General features: G+C 41.2%; 1 protein-coding gene across 2 annotated transcripts in view; it reads right to left on the reverse strand.

Moving 5' to 3' along the window:
* Nucleotides 1–206: 206 nt before the first annotated feature.
* Nucleotides 207–22,051, reverse strand: part of LOC118361575 (integrin beta-1-like) — a 97,530-nt gene continuing 75,685 nt past the window's right edge. Inside the window, exons 2-16 of one of the 2 annotated variants that reach the window (XM_052483297.1) lie at nt 14,133–14,187; nt 13,728–13,813; nt 13,258–13,477; nt 12,584–12,754; nt 12,078–12,316; nt 11,438–11,590; nt 10,552–10,647; nt 9,726–9,815; nt 9,338–9,478; nt 8,919–9,121; nt 8,417–8,655; nt 7,882–8,104; nt 6,552–6,784; nt 4,883–5,049; nt 207–1,432 (exon numbers count right to left, since the gene is read on the reverse strand). In XM_052483297.1, the coding sequence (XP_052339257.1) occupies nt 1,367–1,432; nt 4,883–5,049; nt 6,552–6,784; nt 7,882–8,104; nt 8,417–8,655; nt 8,919–9,121; nt 9,338–9,478; nt 9,726–9,815; nt 10,552–10,647; nt 11,438–11,590; nt 12,078–12,316; nt 12,584–12,754; nt 13,258–13,477; nt 13,728–13,813; nt 14,133–14,187 (2,382 nt within the window). In that variant the 3' untranslated portion in view covers nt 207–1,366. The remainder of the gene's footprint in view (nt 1,433–4,882; nt 5,050–6,551; nt 6,785–7,881; nt 8,105–8,416; nt 8,656–8,918; nt 9,122–9,337; nt 9,479–9,725; nt 9,816–10,551; nt 10,648–11,437; nt 11,591–12,077; nt 12,317–12,583; nt 12,755–13,257; nt 13,478–13,727; nt 13,814–14,132; nt 14,188–22,051) is intronic. The other variant, XM_052483296.1, reaches the window with a different exon arrangement.

Raw genomic sequence — 22,051 nt, forward strand, 5'->3', positions numbered from 1 at the left:
TTTTCAAAAAAACGTTTTTCTTCATCCTGCACACACTTGACATGTGTGCCTTAATAAGGCACTTTAAAAACAAGATGTGGTATTTTGAGAGATTTTAGTATTTTAAAAACACATTCCAAGAGGCCTTTTACTTCAATACTGATTTCACACAAACACTGTTACAGATGAAAGGCCCAGTGATTTCAGAACAAAGGTCACAATTTTTAACATTGATCAACATGAAACACATTGGTTGAATCAACGTTGTTTTCATGTCATTTCATCGAAATGACATAGAACCAATGTGGAATAGATGTTGAATTGACGTCTGTGCCCAACAGGAAGGCTTTGCAATGAAGCCATATTTGGCTTTGCTTGGAATGAGCACAGAAAGAATGATGTTGAATACTGACGTCTTTTAGAATATAACTATTATACTAAAAATAAATTAAACTTCAAATTTTGTCACATAAAGAAGACATGTCAATTGATTGTGTAATTCATTGATTTAGATGATTTTATCCCATTAATACAAGTGGTTTTCAATCCCTTTAAAATAGACTTGATGACAGTCTTATGACATAATGTATACTTAGTCTTGTCAGTCCTTTCGCAATGCAAACTTGTACTCATCAATAGTGCAATGATCACTTTTAAAACATCAATGTAATAGCACTTCTTCACACATTACATGTTATCTGATGACAAGGTTAGAGTCAACCAATGGTTTTCTATGATTGACAATTATGTGATTGATGTGCTAAATTCATCTTTAAAAACCGCTCTCAATGATAAATCCAGATTCTTGTAATCCTGCTTAATGGATGACTATTTTATACACAAATCAATGTGTTTACTACATATATACTGTACCCTTTGGCTGAAAAAAAATACTCTATAACCACAATGCAAAAGGTATGCTTTAGCCTCAGGTCCTGTCTGAAACTCAATTTCCTCATTCCAAATGTCTCTATTTCCTATATACAGTAGTTAACTACTTTTGATCAGAGCCCATTGGCCATCGTCAAAAGTAGTGCACTATAAAGGGAATAGGGTGCCATTTGGAGTACAGATGTTGTCTTTGAAAGGTAAAACCCTTTGCCCATACCAGTTCTGTGGCAAAAACCTTCATTTCAAACAGTGGTTCAAGAAATGAAATAATCTTAAAAGTATATACACATAACTTTACTTAAAAAAAGATAATGCATAGAAAATAAAATGTTAGTAAACATACCAAATGTATTGACCAAATGTAATGTTATAATACTGAAGCAACAAAAATAAGAAATGACAAAATACATACAATGAATCCCCCCTCCCATGCCACTATCCCTCTCACCCTCGATCGCCTATAACTATATTTGCATACAGTGTTTTTCAAGCTCCATCATTTGCCTTCATATTTGGGGTTGACCACTGTCGTAACAGCACTCTTGTAGATAGGGTTTTCGCCCTGGAAGGCCCAAGAGAAACAAGGAGAAAATGTTATAATTGTAATGTACAGTCAGTCATAATACCTGTCACATAACATGTCAGTCGTGTGAACACAGCTGCAACAAATTTATTAGGAAAAAAACACCACAACAAAATCAGAGCCATCCATTGAGAATATCAAATGATTATGAAGCATTCTTTGGACAGATCTTTCTAACTGATCGTGCTATCACCTGGATACGTTGCTGTCATTGTGAGTGAGCATTTGTGTTGTCATCCAGGGAACACTTTTAGAAGAGATATCAACAAACGTCACAGTCACAACATGCCATTTCCATCATACTGTAGAATTAAATATGATATAAATACTAAACTTAAACTGAAGTGTACTGGGCCTACACGTGACCACCTGTTAATACTTACCTCCATTTAAACTACTAACAGACGGGACGGCTTGTGTTGACTAACAAAACAATAGATATTGTGGGTTTTAATATCCCCTCATATGGATCTTTCTGCACAGTTTCATCAACTGTCTTATTTGGCTCAAAGAGACCAAATGAAAGACAGAAATAATGAGATGGATGAAGAAGTGACAGTTTACAGTAAGTTGACAAACATACATATAAACAAACAGGAAACCCATGCAGGAAAACAGAGGAGAGGGAAATTAAATACAAACTTATAGATCCACAGCTTTATGTCCATAGTTTGGATTCTGGAACTTTTTAATGGGGATCTTGTAAATTGGATTCTCTTGCTATGGGTTGAGAGAGTGGGACAGACAATTAAGAACAGGAAACAGAGAATGAAATGGAAAGCATGGGTGAAGACAAATGAGAAGGAATGAAACAATGATATGACAAAGAAGTGAAAAAATGAATCCCCTGAAAAAGGGGTGTTTCTACATCAAGATCCAAGACTCAGAGTTTTTACAAATTTGTACCTTTATTTAACTAGGCGAGTCACTTGAGAACAAATTCTTATTTTCAATGACGGCCTAGGAACAGTGGGTTAACTGCCTTATTCAAAGGCAGAAAGACAGATTTTTACCTTGTCAGCTCAGGGATTTGATCTTGCAGCCTTCCATTTGCTAGTCCAACGCCCTAACCACTAGGCTACCTGCCGCCCCAGGTTGATCATCTCCCTTTGAAAATCATCTTACAGTGCTGGGTACATGCCCCTTTTATACGGTACCAGTCAAAAGTTGACACACCTACGCATTCAACGTTTTTTCTTTATTTTTTAAAACAATTTTCTACATTGTGGAATAATAGTGAAGACATCAAAACTATGAAATAACACATGGAATCATGTAGTAACAAAAAAAGGGATAAACAAATGAAAATATATTTTAGATTCTTAATAGCCACCCTTTGCCTTAATGTAGCCACCCTTTGCCTTAATGACAGCTTTACACACACTTGGCATTCTCTCAACCAGCTTCACCTGGAATGCTTTTCCAACAGTCTTGAAGGAGTTCCCACATATGCTGAGCACTTGTTGGCTGCTTTTCCTTCACTCTGCGGTCCAACTCATCCCAAACCATCTCAATTGGGTTGAGGTCGGGTGATTGTAGAGGCCAGGTCATCTGATGCAGCACTCCATCACTCTCCTTCTTGGTCAAATAGCCCTTACACAGCCTGGATGTGTGGGTTGGGTCATTGTCCTGTTGAAAAACAAATTATATTCCCACTAAGCGCAAATCAGATGGGATGGCGTATCGCTGCAGAACGCTGTGGTAGCCATGCTGGTTAAGTGTGCCTTGAATTCTAAATAAATCACCCACAGTGTCACCAGCGAAGCATCTTCACACAACCTCCTCCATGCTTAATGGTGGGAACCAGAACCACACTTGTGGAGATCATCCGTTCACCTACTCTGCATCTCACAAAGACACAGCGATTGGAATCAAAAACCTCAAATTTGGACTCTTTAGACCAAAGGTCAGATTTCCACTGGTCTAATGTCCATTGCTTGTGTTTCTTGGCCCAAGGAAGTCTTCTTCTTATTGGTATCTTTTAGTAGTGGTTTATTTGCAGCAATTAGACCAGGAAGGCCTGATTCACACAGTCTCTGAACAGTTGATGTTGAGATGTGTCTTACTTGAACTCTGAAGCATTTATTTGGGCTGCAATTTCTGAGACTGGTAACTAATGAACTTGTCCTCTGCAGCAGAGGTAACTGGGTCTTCCTTACCTGTGGCGGTCCTCATGAGAGCCAGTTTCATCATAGTGCTTGATGGTTTTTGAGACTGCACTTGTTCAAAGTTCTTGAAATTTTCCGGATTGACTGACCTTCATGTCTTAAACTAATGATGGACTGTTGTTTCTCTTTGCTTATTTGAGCTATTCTTGCCATAATATGGACTTGGTCTTTTACCAAATAGGGCTATCTTCATTATACCACCCCTACTTTGTCACAACAACTGATTGGCTCAAATGCATTAAGAAGGAAATCAATTCAACAAATTAACTTAACAAGGCACTCCAGGTGACTACCTAATGAAACTGGTTGAGAGAATGCCAAGAGTGTGCAAAGCTGTCATCAAGGCAAAGGGTGGCTACTTTGAAGAATCTCAAATATATTTTGATTTGTTAAACACTTTTTTGGTAACTACATGATTCCATATGTGCTATTTCATAGTTTTGATGTCTTCCCTATTATTCCAGAACGTAGAGAATCGTGAAAAATAAAGAAAAACCCTTGAATGAGTAGGTGTCCAAACTTTTGACTGGTACTGTATCAAGTCAGGTCAGTCGGCTCTCTCATACAGTCATTTAGGTCTGGTGTCTTCTCCATGTACCATAATGAGAGGGCCCAGAAGCCTCAGTGCCCTGCCCATGTCACCAGAACAGAGAGGCTATCACATGTGGCTGGTCTGACTGGGAGTAATCAGGATGAGCTGAATCATTAAGCATTTCAAACCCTGCCAGCTGTCTGGAATTGAACCTCTCCTGCTGTGTGGATAACACACCACTAGGTTGAAGCATAACACAGAACAAACTAAGCTGCTGTAGCCACTCCCATGAAAAGACAGATGTGTGTCCAGACCTTCGCATTCCAAAAATGATTCATTTTTTCATAGCTGTATTTTGCACAGAGATGACTTAAAACTACAGGGTTTTATGAACATTTTAAACAAACTGTTGGGTAGGACTGTGGAAAAATGTGTAAGTCATCGTCAAAAGCAACAGGTCTCTCATAGTCATCAAAGGTTAAAAGAAAGTAAAACATTTCCAATTCTGTGTTCCTTCAGGAGTCTGTTCTCTGTGTAAGAGATTCACACAGTGGCCATATCTATAACACCAGTTTTCCACATCTCATTCAACCTACTGAAATTACAGTCAGGGAGAATACAAACTAGGACCTGCAAAAGTACATCATCATCATCCCCATTATGGGCCATACTGAATAGTTCTCCAAAATGGCTTCTTGCGTCCTCTATCTACCATCTCCACTCCCTTACCGTGTCCCATTTAGCATTCATCTTCTCCTTCTCAAACTTGGCGAACTCTCTCCTGTCGTGGATGATCATGAGCAGCTTCCAGATGAGAAGCAAAGCCAGGCCGATCAGGACGATGCCCGCCACCACGCCAGCCACGATGGGGATGATGTCAGAGCCCGTAGGGCAGTCTGGAACACAGGCAGGAAACACACAGCCAGGAACATTCAGTTACCCCAACTTGTATTTATTTATTTGACCATGCAAGTAAGTTACTGTAAGAGCAAATGCTGATTTACAATGACGTCCTGATTTGCATTATATATAGGCCCAGGAATTTTACCTGACCCTGTAAGCTGACCAGGAAGAACTTCCGGCTGGAGTACTAGGCCCTAGTACCATTAGAGCCAAGAGTTTTTCCTTGTCAGGGCAAAAACTCCTAGCTCTAATCACAAAACGACTCAATAGACAAATAAATAACCTCCGTTTTCACTGTAATATCCTCAGTCACAATGACATAGTAGGCTGTATGTAATATCCTCAGTCACAATGACATAGTAGGCTGTATGTAATATCCTCAGTCACAATGACATAGCAGGCTGTATGTAATATCCTCAGTCACAATGACATAGTAGGCTGTATGTAATATCCTCAGTCACAATGACATAGTAGGCTGTATGTAATATCCTCAGTCACAATGACATAGCAGGCTGTATGTAATATCCTCAGTCACAATGACATAGCAGGCTGTATGTAATATGCTCAGTCACAATGACATAGCAGGCTGTATGTAATATCCTCAGTCACAATGACATAGTAGGATGTATGTAATATCCTCAGTCACAATGACATAGTAGGCTGTATGTAATATCCTCAGTCACAATGACATAGTAGGCTGTATGTAATATCCTCAGTCACAATGACATAGTAGGCTGTATGTAATATGCTCAGTCACAATGACATAGCAGGCTGTATGTAATATCCTCAGTCACAATGACATAGTAGGATGTATGTAATATCCTCAGTCACAATGACATAGTAGGATGTATGTAATATCCTCAGTCACAATGACATAGTAGGCTGTATGTAATATCCTCAGTCACAATGACATAGTAGGCTGTATGTAATATCCTCAGTCACAATGACATAGTAGGCTGTATGTAATATCCTCAGTCACAATGACATAGTAGGCTGTATGTAATATCCTCAGTCACAATGACATAGTAGGCTGTATTTAATATCCTCAGTCACAATGACATAGTAGGCTGTATGTAATATGCTCAGTCACAATGACATAGTAGGCTGTATGTAATATGCTCAGTCACAATGACATAGTAGGCTGTATGTAATATCCTCAGTCACAATGACATAGTAGGCTGTATGTAATATCCTCAGTCACAATGACATAGTAGGCTGTATGTAATATCCTCAGTCACAATGACATAGTAGGCTGTATTTAATATCCTCAGTCACAATGACATAGTAGGCTGTATGTAATATCCTCAGTCACAATGACATAGTAGGCTGTATGTAATATCCTCAGTCACAATGACATAGTAGGCTGTATGTAATATCCTCAGTCACAATGACATAGTAGGCTGTATGTAATATGCTCAGTCACAATGACATAGTAGGCTGTATGTAATATCCTCAGTCACAATGACCTAGTAGGCTGTATGTAATATGCTCTCACCTAGTGGTTCCACCACATGGACCTCCTTCTCTGACTTTTTGTTGACAGCGTAGGTGTAGTAGAACCAGCAGTCGTTGGCATCCCTCTCCTTACAGTGCATCAGGGGGAAGGCCTGTCCTGGCTGAGGCAGCTTGTCCCTGTCCTTCACCTTGATCAGGTTGAAGTAGCTACAGTCTCTCTCACACGTGTCCTTCTTCTCCCCCGTCCCAAAGGCCCTGCACTGAACACACTCCCTGTGGAAGACAGGACATTGACATGTAACTCTGTACAGATGGAGTAACACACGCAGGTAGTCTCGCATTGTGATGCTTGATAGACTTGTGACATATTCACTCGTCTACTGGAATGCAAGAAAGCTGGATATTGAGGTTCCACTCCACATGCAGGTGTTTGTAGTGGACAATGCTGTACCCGTTCCACCACTACTGGTTTTAGATATCAGAGTTGTGTCCAGACTTTTCATTGGTCCTCTATCTTGGAATTATCAGAAGAAAGCAAACAAAGGTCGAAATAATAATTGAGGTTAAGACAGATAAAGGAAGACATCTTTTTATGCCTATTTTAAAAGGTTAAGAGGCATTAAACTCAGGCTGAGGAAAGAGACAAGGAACCGGTCCCTCAAATAATAATACTTTTTTTTTTTTTTAAAGCAGAATTCATTTCAAAATTCTACATATACATTTTCAGAAACGTTAGCTTTTAATGTTTAAATAAATTCTGAACGAGATTGGTGTGTTTTTTCACTATCGAATCATGGCACAGGGTTGATCAATGACAACCATGTGTTTGTTTAAAAACTATCATGGTTTCATTTCAGAGAGACAAATAATTATGTTTTTTTTAAAGAACTGTTCAAATGATACATTTGTGACATCAGAAATCTATACAGTAATATGAGATGTGTGTAATTAAAAAAAAACATTTAGTCATTTAGCAGATACTGTTCGTCACTTTTGATAAGAGTAAGTGAATTCATCTTAGGCTTGCTAGTTGAGACAACCACATATCACAGTCAAATATACAGGATGCGAACATTCCATTCCATTCCAGCTAAATAATGGACAGACAGGACCTAAAGCATACATTTTGCATTGTGGTTTACAAAAATGAAAAATGTTCATCTAAATCTATGACTAAAAACATCAGAGAACAGTAATATTTTACACACACATGAAGGTACCCATAAGGAATCATTTCTGATGTAAAAACGTGTGAATTCTTTTCAATATAGCATTTTGGAAATAAACTTGTTGTATATTGTTGTTTTCTGCATAGTTAAAACAGATTAAAATAAACAAATGCAATTATTCTATTCCTTTATTCAACTCACTTGTGTTCTGCGCAGACCCCTGGACAGGTAGGACAGATCTCACAGCTGGGGTCTTGGTACTTTGGGTCAGTACACTTGCAGGTGCCACACTCACAGGTGCCTCGTCCGTTACAGATCTGCATGTTTGAAGCCAGGCAGGTCGTGGTGTCCAGAGAACAGTCACAGGCACTGCCTGTCCAGTTGGCATCACATATACACCACCCGCACTCACAGTGACCATGTCCTGCCACAACACACAGGGTCAGAGATGATCCTCTATAGTTCAAACATTTCATACTATGGATAATATTCTAGATGAAAGATGGAATTAAGCTAAATTGAACACGGGAAATCTAATTCCGTAAAAGGCCATGTCTGATTTTATCAACTGATCTCTAATTTAACTGGGAAATCACCCATTACGCCACAAACACTAGAGGTAGTTTGTGTTCTGAGGAATATGTTCCACAGGTCTTCAGATGTAACACAGGTCTTGACCATCATTTCACAGCAAGCTAAATCTTTACTGATCATCCAATGAACTGAACTCGCGTACCTCCACAGAGTTTGTTGTTGGAGCGGTCACAGTTGAAGTTGTCACACTCGCAGAACATCCCGCTGTAGCGCTCCTCTGGGTTCTCTCTCTTCTTGCACTCACAGGTTCCACACACACAGTCTCCGTTGTTGCTGCAGATGTCTGTACTGTTGTCTTTACGGCAGCTCTTATCTAGGTCTTCGCTGGTCACCTCGATGGTGCTGCACTCACACTGTCTACCAATACGGCCCTCATTGCACCTGACAGATAATAAAGGAAATGTAATGTTATTAACAACAAGGGAGGACTGCATAAAAGACTGCCTATGTAAAAAATATTCACATGCAAACAGATGCAATGCACTTAAACAGTCACATGCTAATGGCCAATAGAAATAGATTTACAACACATTATATATACAGTATCAAATATCATGATGTATGTCTATGCCATGGAAATTATTACAATATGGAAGGTGAATAAAGGGTTAAGATCTTCTGCTAGTGAAACACAAGTGCCTTACCTGCAGGCTCCACATTCATATGTCCCGTTGCCATTGTGGCAGATGTCACTGTTCTCAATGCTATCTTTGTGACAGTCACACTCGCAGATGAAGTTCAGAGTGATCTCCACCTCCTCATTGAACCCTAGGGGTTTGATCTTGATGGTCTCTGGTTTGCCCATTTTAGGACACTGCTTAGCTGTGATGCTTATGGTGAAAGACACCTACAGATCAGGGATGAAGGGATGCATTCACACATAACGCATAATAATCACATTTTGTAATAAAAACAATGACCTTGACACCTACATATACGGAAAACATTATATTTACTTGATCAGAAAGCTAAAATAACAACCTGAATTTAAAAGAAAATCTCAAATAAATACAAATGTATTTGGAATAGAAACATTCAATGTCATGTTGTTTTGGTTTCTCACCTCGTCACCGATTGAGATATCGGAGCATTTTCTTCCCATCTCTCCCTCACCAGTCACTCCGTTCTTGCAGCGTGACTGGTACATTATGGTCACTCCCTCTGGTAGCTTGCTGTTCTCCAGAATCACCTCTGAGGAAAGAGACTAGCACATAAAGAACAACAATTAGCCCTTTGTACATTATATACAACATTTTCAGTAGGCTTCAGTTTTACAAAAGCAGAAATGCATATTTTTGACTATTCCCATAGAAAGATCAGTTCAGAAAGAGAAATGTGATGACTTAACAGTAGCAGCAGCATGGTTTTGCCAACTATTTTAAGGATGAAAGTTAGATAGTGTGCAGAAGTGCATCTTCTCCAGTAACTAAACCAATCCAATCTATACTTACATTGTAGGCATCAATAATGAGGTTGATAACGTTGCTGGAGTTAGCAGAGAGTATCCCCACCGCAGATTTAGGAATGAGATTCTTTAACTCCTGAGAGAGAAAACACAATACACTAAATGATCATGTCAATTGGAATCCTGTCAATCTCTAAATACTCATCAGAAAAGTCGAGAGCAAAACAGTTGTCATGTTTTGCCTGACCCATTAAGATTGCTGAGTAGTTTGATTGTGGTCTGCATCACATAGTGGTAAAGTCAATCTAAAGTTACAACTTTTTGAAGTGTTGTGAGGTTCTAAATTCAGAGATCCAAGGCTGCGTCCCAAATGGCACTCAATCCCTACATAGTCCACTACTAATATTGGGAATAGGGTGCCATTTGGGACACATCATGTAATCAACTAAATGAGAACGCCATTCTACCGAGGTTGACAGATTGCAAATATTGTCCAAAAATTGGAAAAAGGTCATTACGGAACTCCAGGCAGACTTCTAATTGGCTTGAAAAGCACTAGAGGGCAGCAGGGAACATTCAAAGGCTGCTGCCCAAATGGAAACCTATTCCCCACAAAGTGCAGTACTATTGACCTGGGGCCATAGGGATCTCGTCAAAAGTAGTTCACTTTTTAGGGAACATGGTGCCATTTGGGGAACAACCAGAGATCCAAAGAGATGCTACTGGTAACAAGGAGCAGATGCTGCTCTTCAAAGAGTTGGGCTTCTTCTAACCTACAACAGACAAGCACAGGAAATTGAAAGGAATTCCACACACACACCCACGTACAAACACGCACAGACACAAACAGTGTAATGGAACAACTGACTGACCTTGTAAACAGGCTGGAACTCCTCTGTGATGGCAAAGATCGTCTGGATGTTGTTGTCGCTAAGTTTCTGAACCAGGTGAGCGATGGAGGGGTAGTCCTGTTACAGGGAGACAATGAGGAAGTACAGGTATCAGGTAAGCCCTTTGATGACATCACTAAGGGCAAGTAGCCCATTCCCTTCAAATCTTGTCATATTCAAAATGCAGACCACACAGAAGACTAGAAAGAAAAGTCACAATACATACAGTACATAGGAGTGCATGATTATACTTCATAGTGTATTATTATACTACATAGTGTATTATTATACTACATAGTGTAGTATTATACTGCATTATTATACTGCATAGTGTATTATTATACTACATAGTGTATTATTATAGTACATAGTGTATTACTATACTACACAGTGCATTATTATACTACATAGTGTATTATTATACTACATAGTGTATTACTATAATACATAGTGCATTATTATACTGCATAGTGTAGTATTATACTGCATAGTGCATTATTATACTGCATAGTGTATTATTATACTGCATAGTGTATTATTATACTGCATAGTGCATTATTATACTGCATAGTGCATTATTATACTGCATAGTGTATTATTATACTGCATAGTGCATTATTATACTGCATAGTGTATTATTATACTACACAGTGCATTATTATACTACACAGTGCATTATTATACTACATAGTGTATTATTATACTACATAGTGTATTATTATACTACATAGTGCATTACTATAATACACAGTACATTATTATACTACATAGTGTATTATTATACTACATAGTGCATTACTATAATACACAGTGCATTATTATACTACACAGTGCATTATTATACTACATAGTGCATTACCATACATACATAGTAGTGGCTCATTGTGTACATGTTGTTCTCCAGGTGACATTTCCCATCGTTGGGCAAAATCCCTCCCAGTTTCCCGTCTCCAGCAAAGTGGAAGCCAGCGTCAGTGGAGAACACCAGCAGACGGGTGACGTTCCTCCAGCCAATGTGCTCCTGGGGAAGGGAGGGAGGTCTATTAAAACATGTCAAAATTAACCACATACAGAAAATGGACAAAACCATACAGAAATACCAGAGAACAAAATTACAAGACTTACGAAAGATTCAGGAAGTATATATCAAAAACTATGAACAACTATGTGAGAGGTTACCCTCTTAAAATAGCAGTTTAGCGCCCTAGAGTGAATGAACTTTCAAACGTTTTATAAAAAGGCCTTCTCTAAGCATATACACATTAAGCCCTGACACCAGCCATTCTCAAATGAGAATAGGGTCTTGAGGTCTGGTACCATGAGAAAGTCAATATAAAGCCCTGATAAAAGTATTATTGGAACTTTATGGGCTGGTTTTCTGGACAGATATCAAGCCTAGTCCTGGAGTATAAAGTAAGCTCAATGGAGAAATATTTTCAGTCCTGGACTAGGCTTGATCTATGTCTGGGAAACTATCCCTAAATATGATGTAAAAACATATTACTTACACCACACACAGCCACTTGCATGATGGCATCGAAGCCTCCCTCTGGTGAGTCCAGGTTTCCAGAGATCTGCTGTTGTCCCACCAGGGTATTGAACTCCTGTCCATTGCTGGTCAGCTTTAGGACGTTCTTGTAGCTGAAGGGACTGGTGCAGTTCTGGTCCCCAGTACAGGGGTTCAGCAGCTTGGCTGGGGTGGTGCTAATGTAAGGCATCACTGTCTTTTCTACAAAGGAACCAAAACCTAGAAGAAGATGAAGAAGATATCCATCTCATATATAAACTGTATAGTTAAGGAGACGGGACACCAATTTGTTAGCTTCAAAACATATTTACTAAGATCAAACCGGTTATCTTACACATTGCATTATGGGTATTGTAGTACAGTGTAACTGCAATATGCACCCAACCTGAACTGAAAGCAGAAGAGATCAATTTGAAGTGGAGAAGAGGTTCAAATAAATATAAACATCCTCAATCCTCATACAACCAGGCTGATTCTCAAGCTCACCGATTTTAAAATCAGTCGTGATCTTTGACATCTCCAGCATCAGCTGTGTTCCCAGGTTCTTAACGTTTTCCAGATCGTCCTTCATGGAGTAGGACAGGTCCATCAGGTAGTAGAGGTCAATGGGGTACTCCTCGGCCCGTTTGAACTTCAGGTTAAAAGACTGGGGTTCACCTGCAGTACACAGACAAATGGGCAAGGTTAAGCCGGGGACTACTGACTTGCTAACTCTGGCATATTTACATTGATGTGAACACTGAAATCTTGATTCATGTGCACCTTCCCTGTCAAATAAGGTGCTGGCCTTCACAGGAAAGAGTATAAGGAACACTCCTTCCAAATCATAATAGCTAAAACACTCAAAGAAAATGGAGGCTACTGTAACTAATCAACATAACAGTGAAAGACCACGGAGGAACAGCAGGATAAACAAAAAAGACCCTCAGCAACGCTGCGTCAACAATGGTTGTCAAACAAGATGTTTTGGCTGAAGCAAAGTTAACTAAGACTGCATCCCTAATGACAACCGATTCCTAACATAAGGCACCACTTTTGAAAAAAGTAGAGCAAAAAATAAATAAAAGTTTAAAAAAATAAAAGTAGAGCACTAAATAGTGAAACGGGCTCCATTCGGGACGCATCCCATTTAAACATAGCAGTTCCATTTAAGTTTTTACCCGATCTGAGCCTGTGGGTGAGTTTCTGTGGCTGGATCTGTGTGATGTCCTCCGGTCTGAGTTTTCCTACTCCCTTGTTGCGGTTGGTCACAGCCTTGTTCTTCAGGGCCCGTTGGCTGCCTCGGGGGTTCTCTACCTTGGTGGAGCTACAACCTCTCTTCCTCAGGGACTCCAGCTCGTCACAGCAGGTTGATGTGGCCTCACCCTGCTCCAGGAACCCCTGGGAGAGAGGAGGTATAAGTATTATGAAACATTGCATTATGGCACTCAGAGGGAATCCACCCAAAATGTATTTCCTACTCTCCCAAGCAGGTTATAAAGGTTTACAAACAATATTGCCCGACACACTAGTGTTTAACATTCCAAAGAACAGTTTAGATTTTTTAAGTTGTAACGCTGAGTCAGTTGATATTAAGGTTGTGTAGCATCAACGCAGCAACAATGTTATTGGCAAATTCATATCCACGTACTGGGTCCATGCACCAGCCACATTTCGCTCCCACTTGAATACACTCCCCACAGGATTTGGCATTAGCCTTGATGCACTCGTTCCCTTCTGGAATGGAATGGAAAAACAAAGGTTGAAAAGAAGCAAACTCATCATAGACTCCTAAAAACTAACCAGGTAATAAACCAGAGTGTACACATTGTGTAATTTGGAAAACTGTGTGGCTCAGAGAGAACAGTAAATTGAGCCAAAGACAGAATGGAATATTCCGCTGTTCCATAGTTCCATGATGTCTTCACTACTATGCTCAAAGAAATATAAAATATAAAATAATAACCTAATATTAACCTATTTTGTACATAATGTTGCTGCTACCGTCTCTTATGACTGAAAATAACTTCTGGGCATCAGAACAGCGATTACTCACCTCGAACTGAACAAAGATTTTTTCCAAGTCTGACGCGAAGGATATACTGCTTTCTCTGGAACGTGAAGAAAAGACAGAGAAAAAGGGGGCGGAGGTCAGGCTGCCTTCTGAGAATTCGTAGGCGAGTGTGTAAACCTCCACTGCCCTCCGTTCTATTGGCCAACATGAAATCATTGGAAAACAAAATGAATGATATACGATCAAGACTGTCCTATCAACAGGACATGAAAAACTGTATTATCTTATGTTTCACCGAGACGTGGTTGAACGACGACACGAATAATATACGGCTGGCAGATTTTTCCATGCATCGGCAGGACAGAGAAACTACGTCTGGGAAGACGAGGAGCGGGGGTGCGTGTCTATTTGTCAATAACAGCTGGTGCGCAATGCCTAATATTAAAGAAGTCTCGAGGTATTGCTTGCCTGAGGTAAAATACTTTATGACAAGCTGTAGACCACACTATCTACCAAGAGAGTTCTCATCTATATTATTTGTAGCCATCTATTTACCCCACAGACTGATGCTGGCACTAAGACTGCACTCAACCAGCTGTATAAGGCCATAAGTAAACAAGAAAATGCTCACCCAGAAGCAGCGCTCCTAGTGGCAGGGGCCTTTAATGCAGGCAAACTTAAATCCGTTTTACCTCATGTCTACCAGCATCTCACATGTGCAACCAGAGGAAAAACAACTCTAGACCACATTTACTCCACACACAGAGAAGCATACAACGCTCTCCCTTGCCCTCCATTTGTCAAATCTCACCATAATTATATCCTTCTTATTCCTGTTTGCAAGCAAAAACTAAAGCAGGAAGTACCAATGACTTGCTCAATACGGAGGTGGTCAGATGAATTGGATGCTACGCTACTGGACTGTTTTGATAGCACAGACTGGAATATGTTCCGGGATTCAGCCAATGGCATTGAGGAGTATACCACCTCACTCATCGGCTTCATCAATAAGTGCAGCGACGACGTCCCCACAGTGACCGTATGTACATATCCCAACCAGAAGCCATGGATTACAGGCAACATCCGCATCGAGCTAAAAGCTAGAGCTTCCGCTTTCAAGGAGCGGGACATTAATCCGTACGTTTATAAGAAATCCCGCTACACCCTCAGACAAACCATCAAACAGGCAAAGCATCAATACAGGTTCTAACACCGGCTCTAACACTTCTCAGATGTGGTGGGGCTTGAAAACTATTACAGACGCGAGCCTAACAGACGAGCTAAATGCCTGTTATGCTTGCTTCGAGGCAAGCAATACTAAAGCATAAATGAGAGCACCAGCTGTTCTGGCTCTCGGTAGCCGATGTGAAAAAGACCTTTATTAAACAGGTCAACATTCACAAAGCGGCAGAGCCAGAGGGATTACCAGGACGTGTACTCAAAGCATGTGCGGACCAACTGGAAAGTGTCTTCACTGACATATTCAATCTCTCCCTGACCGAGTCCGGGATTCTTCTGATGACATTGAGGAATACACCACATCAGTCACTGGCTTTATCAATAAGTGCATTGAGGACGTCGTCCCCACAGTGACTGTACATACATACATACAAGAGGTCGACCGATTAAGATTTTTCTACGCCGATAATGATTATTGGAGGACCAAAAAAAGCCAATAATTGGCCAATTTTTTAAAATTTATTTCTAATAATGACAATTACAACAATACTGAATGAACACTTATTTTAACTTAATATAATACATAAATAAAATAAATGTAGCCTCAAGTAAATAATGAAACATGTTCATTTGATTTAAATAATGCAAAAACAAAGTGTTGGAGAAGAAAGTAAGTGCAATATGTTCCATGTAAGAAAGCTAACGTTTCAGTTCCTTGCTCAGAACATATTAACATATGAATGCTGGTGGTTCCTTTTAACATGAGTCTTCAATATTCCCAGGTAAGACGTTTTAGGTTGTAGTTATTATAGGAATTATAGGACAATTCCCTCTATACCATTTGTATTTCATTAATCTTTGACTATTGGATGTTCTTATAGGCTTTAGTATTGCCAGTGTAACAGTATAGCTTCTGTCCCTCTCCTCACTCCTACCTGGGTTCGAACCAGCAACACAACGACAACAGCCCCCATCGAAGCAGCATTACCCATGCAGAGCAAGGGGAAGAACTACTAGAAGGCTCAGAGCGAGTGACGTTTGAAATGCTATTAGCGCGCGCTAACTAGCTAGCCATTTCACAACGGTTACACCAGCCTCATCTCGGGAGTTGATAGGCTTGAAGTCATAAACAGCGCAATGCTTGACACACAACGAAGAGCTGTTGGCAAAACGCACGAAAGTGCTGTTTGAATGAATGTTTAAGCGCCTGCTTCTGCCTACCACCGCTCAGTCAGATACTTAGATACTTGTATGCTCAGTCAGATTATATGCAACGCAGGACACGCTAGATAATATCTAGTAATATCATCAACCATGTGTAGTTAACTAGTGATTATGATTGATTGTTTTTCACAAGATAAGTTTAATGATAGCTAGCAACTTACCGTAACAGGCAGTATTCTTGTGGAGTGCAACGAGAGAGAGGGAGGTCGTTATTACGTTGGACTAGTTAACTGTAAGGTTGCAAGATTGAATCCCCCGAGCCGACAAGGTGAAAATCTGTCGTGCTGCCCCTGAACGAGGCAGTTAACCCACCGTTCCTAGGCCGTCATTGAAAATAAGAATGTGTTCTTTAACTGACTTGCCTAGTTAAATAAAGGTATATAAAAAAATATTTTAAAAAAATCGCAAATCGGCGCCCAAAAATGCAGAAGCATCAATACAGGGCTAAGATTGAATCATACTACACCGGCTCCGATGCTCGTCGGATGTGGCAGGGCTTGAAAACTATTACAGACGACAAAGGGAAGTGACACAAGCCTACCAGATGAGCTAAATCACTTCTATGCTCGCTTCGAGGCAAGCAACACTGAGGCATGAAGGAGGGATCTCAACCACACTTCACACTGCCCTAACCCATCTGGACAAGAGGAATACCTATGTGAGAATGCTGTTCATCGACTACAGCTCGGCATTCAACACCATAGTACCCTCCAAGCTCGTCATCAAGCTCGAGACCCTGGGTCTCGACCCCGCCCTGTGAAACTGGGTACTGGACTTCCTGACGAGCCGCCCCCAGGTGGTGAGGGTAGGCAACAACATCTCCTCCCCGCTGATCCTCAACACTGGGGCCCCACAAGGGTGCGTTCTGAGCCCTCTCCTGTACTCCCTGTTCACCCACGACTGCGTGGCCACGCACGCCTCCAACTCAATCATCAAGTTTGCGGACGACACAACAGTGGTAGGCTTGATTACCAACAACGACGAGACGGCCTACAGGGAGGAGGTGAGGGCCCTCGGAGTGTGGTGTCAGGAAAATAACCTCACACTCAACGTCAACAAAACTAAGGAGATGATTGTGGACTTCAGGAAACAGCAGAGGGAACACCCCCCTATCCACATCGATGGAACAGTAGTGGAGAGGGTAGCAAGTTTTAAGTTCCTCGGCATACACATCACAGAGAAACTGAATTGGTCCACTCACACAGACAGCATCGTGAAGAAGGCGCAGCAGCGCCTCTTCAACCTCAGGAGGCTGAAGAAATTCGGCTTGTCACCAAAAGCACTCACAAACTTCTACAGATGCACAATCGAGAGCATCCTGGCGGGCTGTATCACCGCCTGGTACGGCAACTGCTCCGCCCACAACCGTAAGGCTCTCCAGAGGGTAGTGAGGTCTGCACAACGCATCACCGGGGGCAAACTACCTGCCCTCCAGGACACCTACACCACCCGATGTTACAGGAAGGCCATAAAGATCATCAAGGACATCAAACAACCGAGCCACTGCCTGTTCACTCCGCTATCATCCAGAAGGCGAGGTCAGTACAGGTGCATCAAAGCTGGGACTGAGAGACTGAAAAACAGCTTCTATGTCAAGGCCATCAGACTGTTAAACAGCCACCACTAACATTGAGTGGCTGCTGCCAACACACTGACACTGACTCAACTCCAGCCACTTTAATAATGGGAATTGATGGGAAATGATGTAAATATATCACTAGCCACTTTAAACAATGCTACCTTATATAATGTTACTTACCCTACATTATTCATCTCATATGCATACGTATATACTGTACTCTATATCATCGACTGCATCCTTATGTAATACATGTATCACTAGCCACTTTAACTATGCCACTTTGTTTACATACTCATCTCATATGTATATACTGTACTCGATACCATCTACTGTATCTTGCCTATGCTGCTCTGTACCATCACTCATTCATATATCCTTATGTACATATTCTTTATCCCCTTACACCAACTGTGTATAAGACAGTAGTTTTGGAATTGTTAGTTAGATTACTTGTTGGTTATTACTGCATTGTCGGAACTAGAAGCACAAGCATTTCGCTACACTCGCATTAACATCTGCTAACCATGTGTATGTGACAAATACAATTTGATTTGATTTGATTTGAGCATCAGCTGTTCCGGATGACTGTGTGATCATGCGCTTCGTAGCCGATGTGAGTAAGACCTTTAAAACAGGTCAACATACACAAGGCTGCGGTGCCAGACAGATTACCAGGACGTGTGCTCCGGGCATGTGCTGACCAACTGGCAGGTGTCTTCACTGACATTTTCACCATGTCCCTGATTGAGTATGTAATACAAACATGATTCAAGCAAACCATCATAGTCCCTGTGCCCAAGAACACAAAGGCAACCTGCCTAAATGACTACAGACCCATAGCACTCACGTCCGTAGCCATGAAGATGCTTCAAAAGGCTGGTCATGGCTCACATCAACACCATTATCCCAGAAACCCTAGACCCACTCCAATTTCCATACCGCCAAAACAGATCCACAGATGATGCAATCTCTATTGCACTCTACACTGCCTTTCTCTACCTGGACAAAAAGGAACACCTATGTGAGAATGCTGTTCATTGACTACAGCTCAGCGTTCAACACCATAGTGCCCTCAAAGCTCATTTCTGACCTCAACCCGATTGAGATACTGTGTCATGACATAAAGAGAGCAGTTCACACCAGAAATCCAAAGAATATTGTGGAACTGAAACAGTTTTGTAAAGAGGAATCGTCCAAAATTCCTCCTAACTGTTGTGGAGGTCTGATCCGCAACTATAGAAAATGTTTGGTTGAGGTTATTGCTGCCAAAGGAGGGTCAACCTGTTATTAAATCCAAGGGTTCACATTCTTTTTCCAACCTGCAATGTGAATGTTAACAAGGCGTGTTCATTAAAGACATGAAACATTTGAATTGTTTGTGTGTTATTAGTTTAAGCAGACTGTGTTTGTCTATAGTTGTGACTTAAATGAAGATCAGATATAATTTTATGACCAATTTATGCAGAAATCCAGGTAATTCTAAAGGGTTCACATACTTTTTCTTCCCATTGAATATGCCACGCGGTGTCAGTGGAAAGCCCAAATAATTGTCAAAGACTCCAGTCACCCAAGTCATAAACTGTTCTCTCTGCTACTGCACAGCAAGCGGTACCGGAGTGCCAAGTCTAGGACCAAAAGGCTCCTTAACAGCTTCTACCCCCAAGCCAGAAGACCGCTGAACAATTAATCAAACGGCCACCCGGACTATTTACATTGACATCCCCCCATTAGTTTTTACACTGCTACTACTCGCTACGTATTATCTATGCATAGTCACTTTACCCCTACCTATATATACAAATGACCTCGACTAACCTGTTCCTCCGCACATTGACTCGGTACTGGTATCCCTTGTGTATAGCCTCGTTATTGATATTTTATTGTGTTACATTTTATTATTTTTTACTTTAGTTCATGTGGTAAATATTTTCTGAACGCTTTCTTGAACTGCACTGTTTGTTAAGGGCTTGTAAGTAAGCATTTCACAGCATTTCACCTGTTGTATTCGGTGAATGTGACAAATAACGTTTGATTTGATTTGAAGGCAGGGTTCATCAAATAGTTCAGCATTGAGACGATTTTATTTTTGAGAGGATGATCAGAGGGACGGAACATATTTAAAAATCATTTTTATACTGCAAAATTGGCTGCAAGAAGCCAAAACTGATATAATATTTTACTAAAACTTAATCATTTCAAACCTTGCTTACATTTGTACACGATTACATAGTGCCTTCGGAATGTATTCAGACCCCATAACTTTTTCAACATTTACGTTACAGCCTTATTCTAAAATGGATAAAAAAAAAGAAAATCATCAGCAATCTACACACAATACCCTATAATGACAAAGTAAAAACATGTTCGTAGAAACGTTAGCAAATGTATTACAAATAAAAAAACAGAAATACCTTACGTATTCAGACCCTTTGCCACGAGACTCGAAATTAAGCTCAGGTGCATCCTGTTTCCATTGAACATTGTTGAGATGTTTCTACAACTTGATTGGAGTCCATCTGTGGTAAATTCAATTGATTGGACATGATTCGGAAAATACGAAATACGATAATTATGCAATTATCTCTGATACAAGGACGGCTATGTAGCTAGCTAAGAAGAATGGCTAAGATTATGTAGCTAGCTAACAGTAAACTAATCAAGTCGTACAGTTGAGTGAATAGCACTACAGTGATGCTAATCTGTGTGCGTTAGCTAGCGTTAGCTAGCTCCTGGGCGAATAGCAGTGAAGGCTACGTTAGGGCGACGAAATACGATAATTATGCAATTATCTCTGATACAAGGACGGCTATGTAGCTAGCTAAGAAGAATTGCTAAGATTAGACAAATCAACCGTTGTACTATAATGAAATGTAATGAAAAAGTTATACAACCTGCAGAGCGAAGTGCGAATGCGACCGCTCGCTCCAACCGGAACTCTGACCTCTTTCTCCCCTCTCTCTCCAGATGAAATCTCGCGTCTTGTGACGGCCGGCCGCCCAACAACCTGCCCGCTTGACCCTATCCCCTCCTCTCTTCTCCAGACCATTTCCGGAGACCTTCTCCCTTACCTCACCTCGCTCATCAACTCATCCCTGACCGCTGGCTACGTCCCTCCCGTCTTCAAGAGAGCGAGAGTTGCACCCCTTCTGAAAAAACCTACACTCGATCCCTCCGATGTCAACAACTACAGACCAGTATCCCTTCTCTCTTTTCTCTCCAAAACTCTTGAGCGTGCCGTCCTTGGCCAGCTCTACCGCTATCTCTCTCAGAATGACCTTCTTGATCCAAATCAGTCAGGTTTCAAGACTAGTCATTCAACTGAGACTGCTCTTCTCTGTATCACGGAGGCGCTCCGCACTGCTAAAGCTAACTCTCTCTCCTCTGCTCTCATCCTTCTAGACCTATCGGCTGCCTTCGATACTGTGAACCATCAGATCCTCCTCTCCACCCTCTCCGAGTTGGGCATCTCCGGCGCGGCCCACGCTTGGATTGCGTCCTACCTGACAGGTCGCTCCTACCAGGTGGCGTGGCGAGAATCTGTCTCCTCACCACGCGCTCTCACCACTGGTGTCCCCCAGGGCTCTGTTCTAGGCCCTCTCTTATTCTCGCTATACACCAAGTCACTTGCCTCTGTCATAACCTCACATGGTCTCTCCTATCATTGCTATGCAGACGACACACAATTAATCTTCTCCTTTCCCCCTTCTGATGACCAGGTGGCGAATCGCATCTCTGCATGTCTGGCAGACATATCAGTGTGGATGACGGATCACCACCTCAAGCTGAACCTCAGCAAGACGGAGCTCCTCTTCCTCCCGGGGAAGGACTGCCCGTTCCATGATCTCGCCATCACGGTTGACAACTCCATTGTGTCCTCCTCCCAGAGCGCTAAGAACCTTGGCGTGATCCTGGACAACACCCTGACGTTCTCAACTAACATCAAGGCGGTGTCCCGTTCCTGTAGGTTCATGCTCTA

Source organism: Oncorhynchus keta, chromosome 28, assembly GCF_023373465.1.
Source record: "Oncorhynchus keta strain PuntledgeMale-10-30-2019 chromosome 28, Oket_V2, whole genome shotgun sequence".
Taxonomy (NCBI): domain Eukaryota; kingdom Metazoa; phylum Chordata; class Actinopteri; order Salmoniformes; family Salmonidae; genus Oncorhynchus; species Oncorhynchus keta.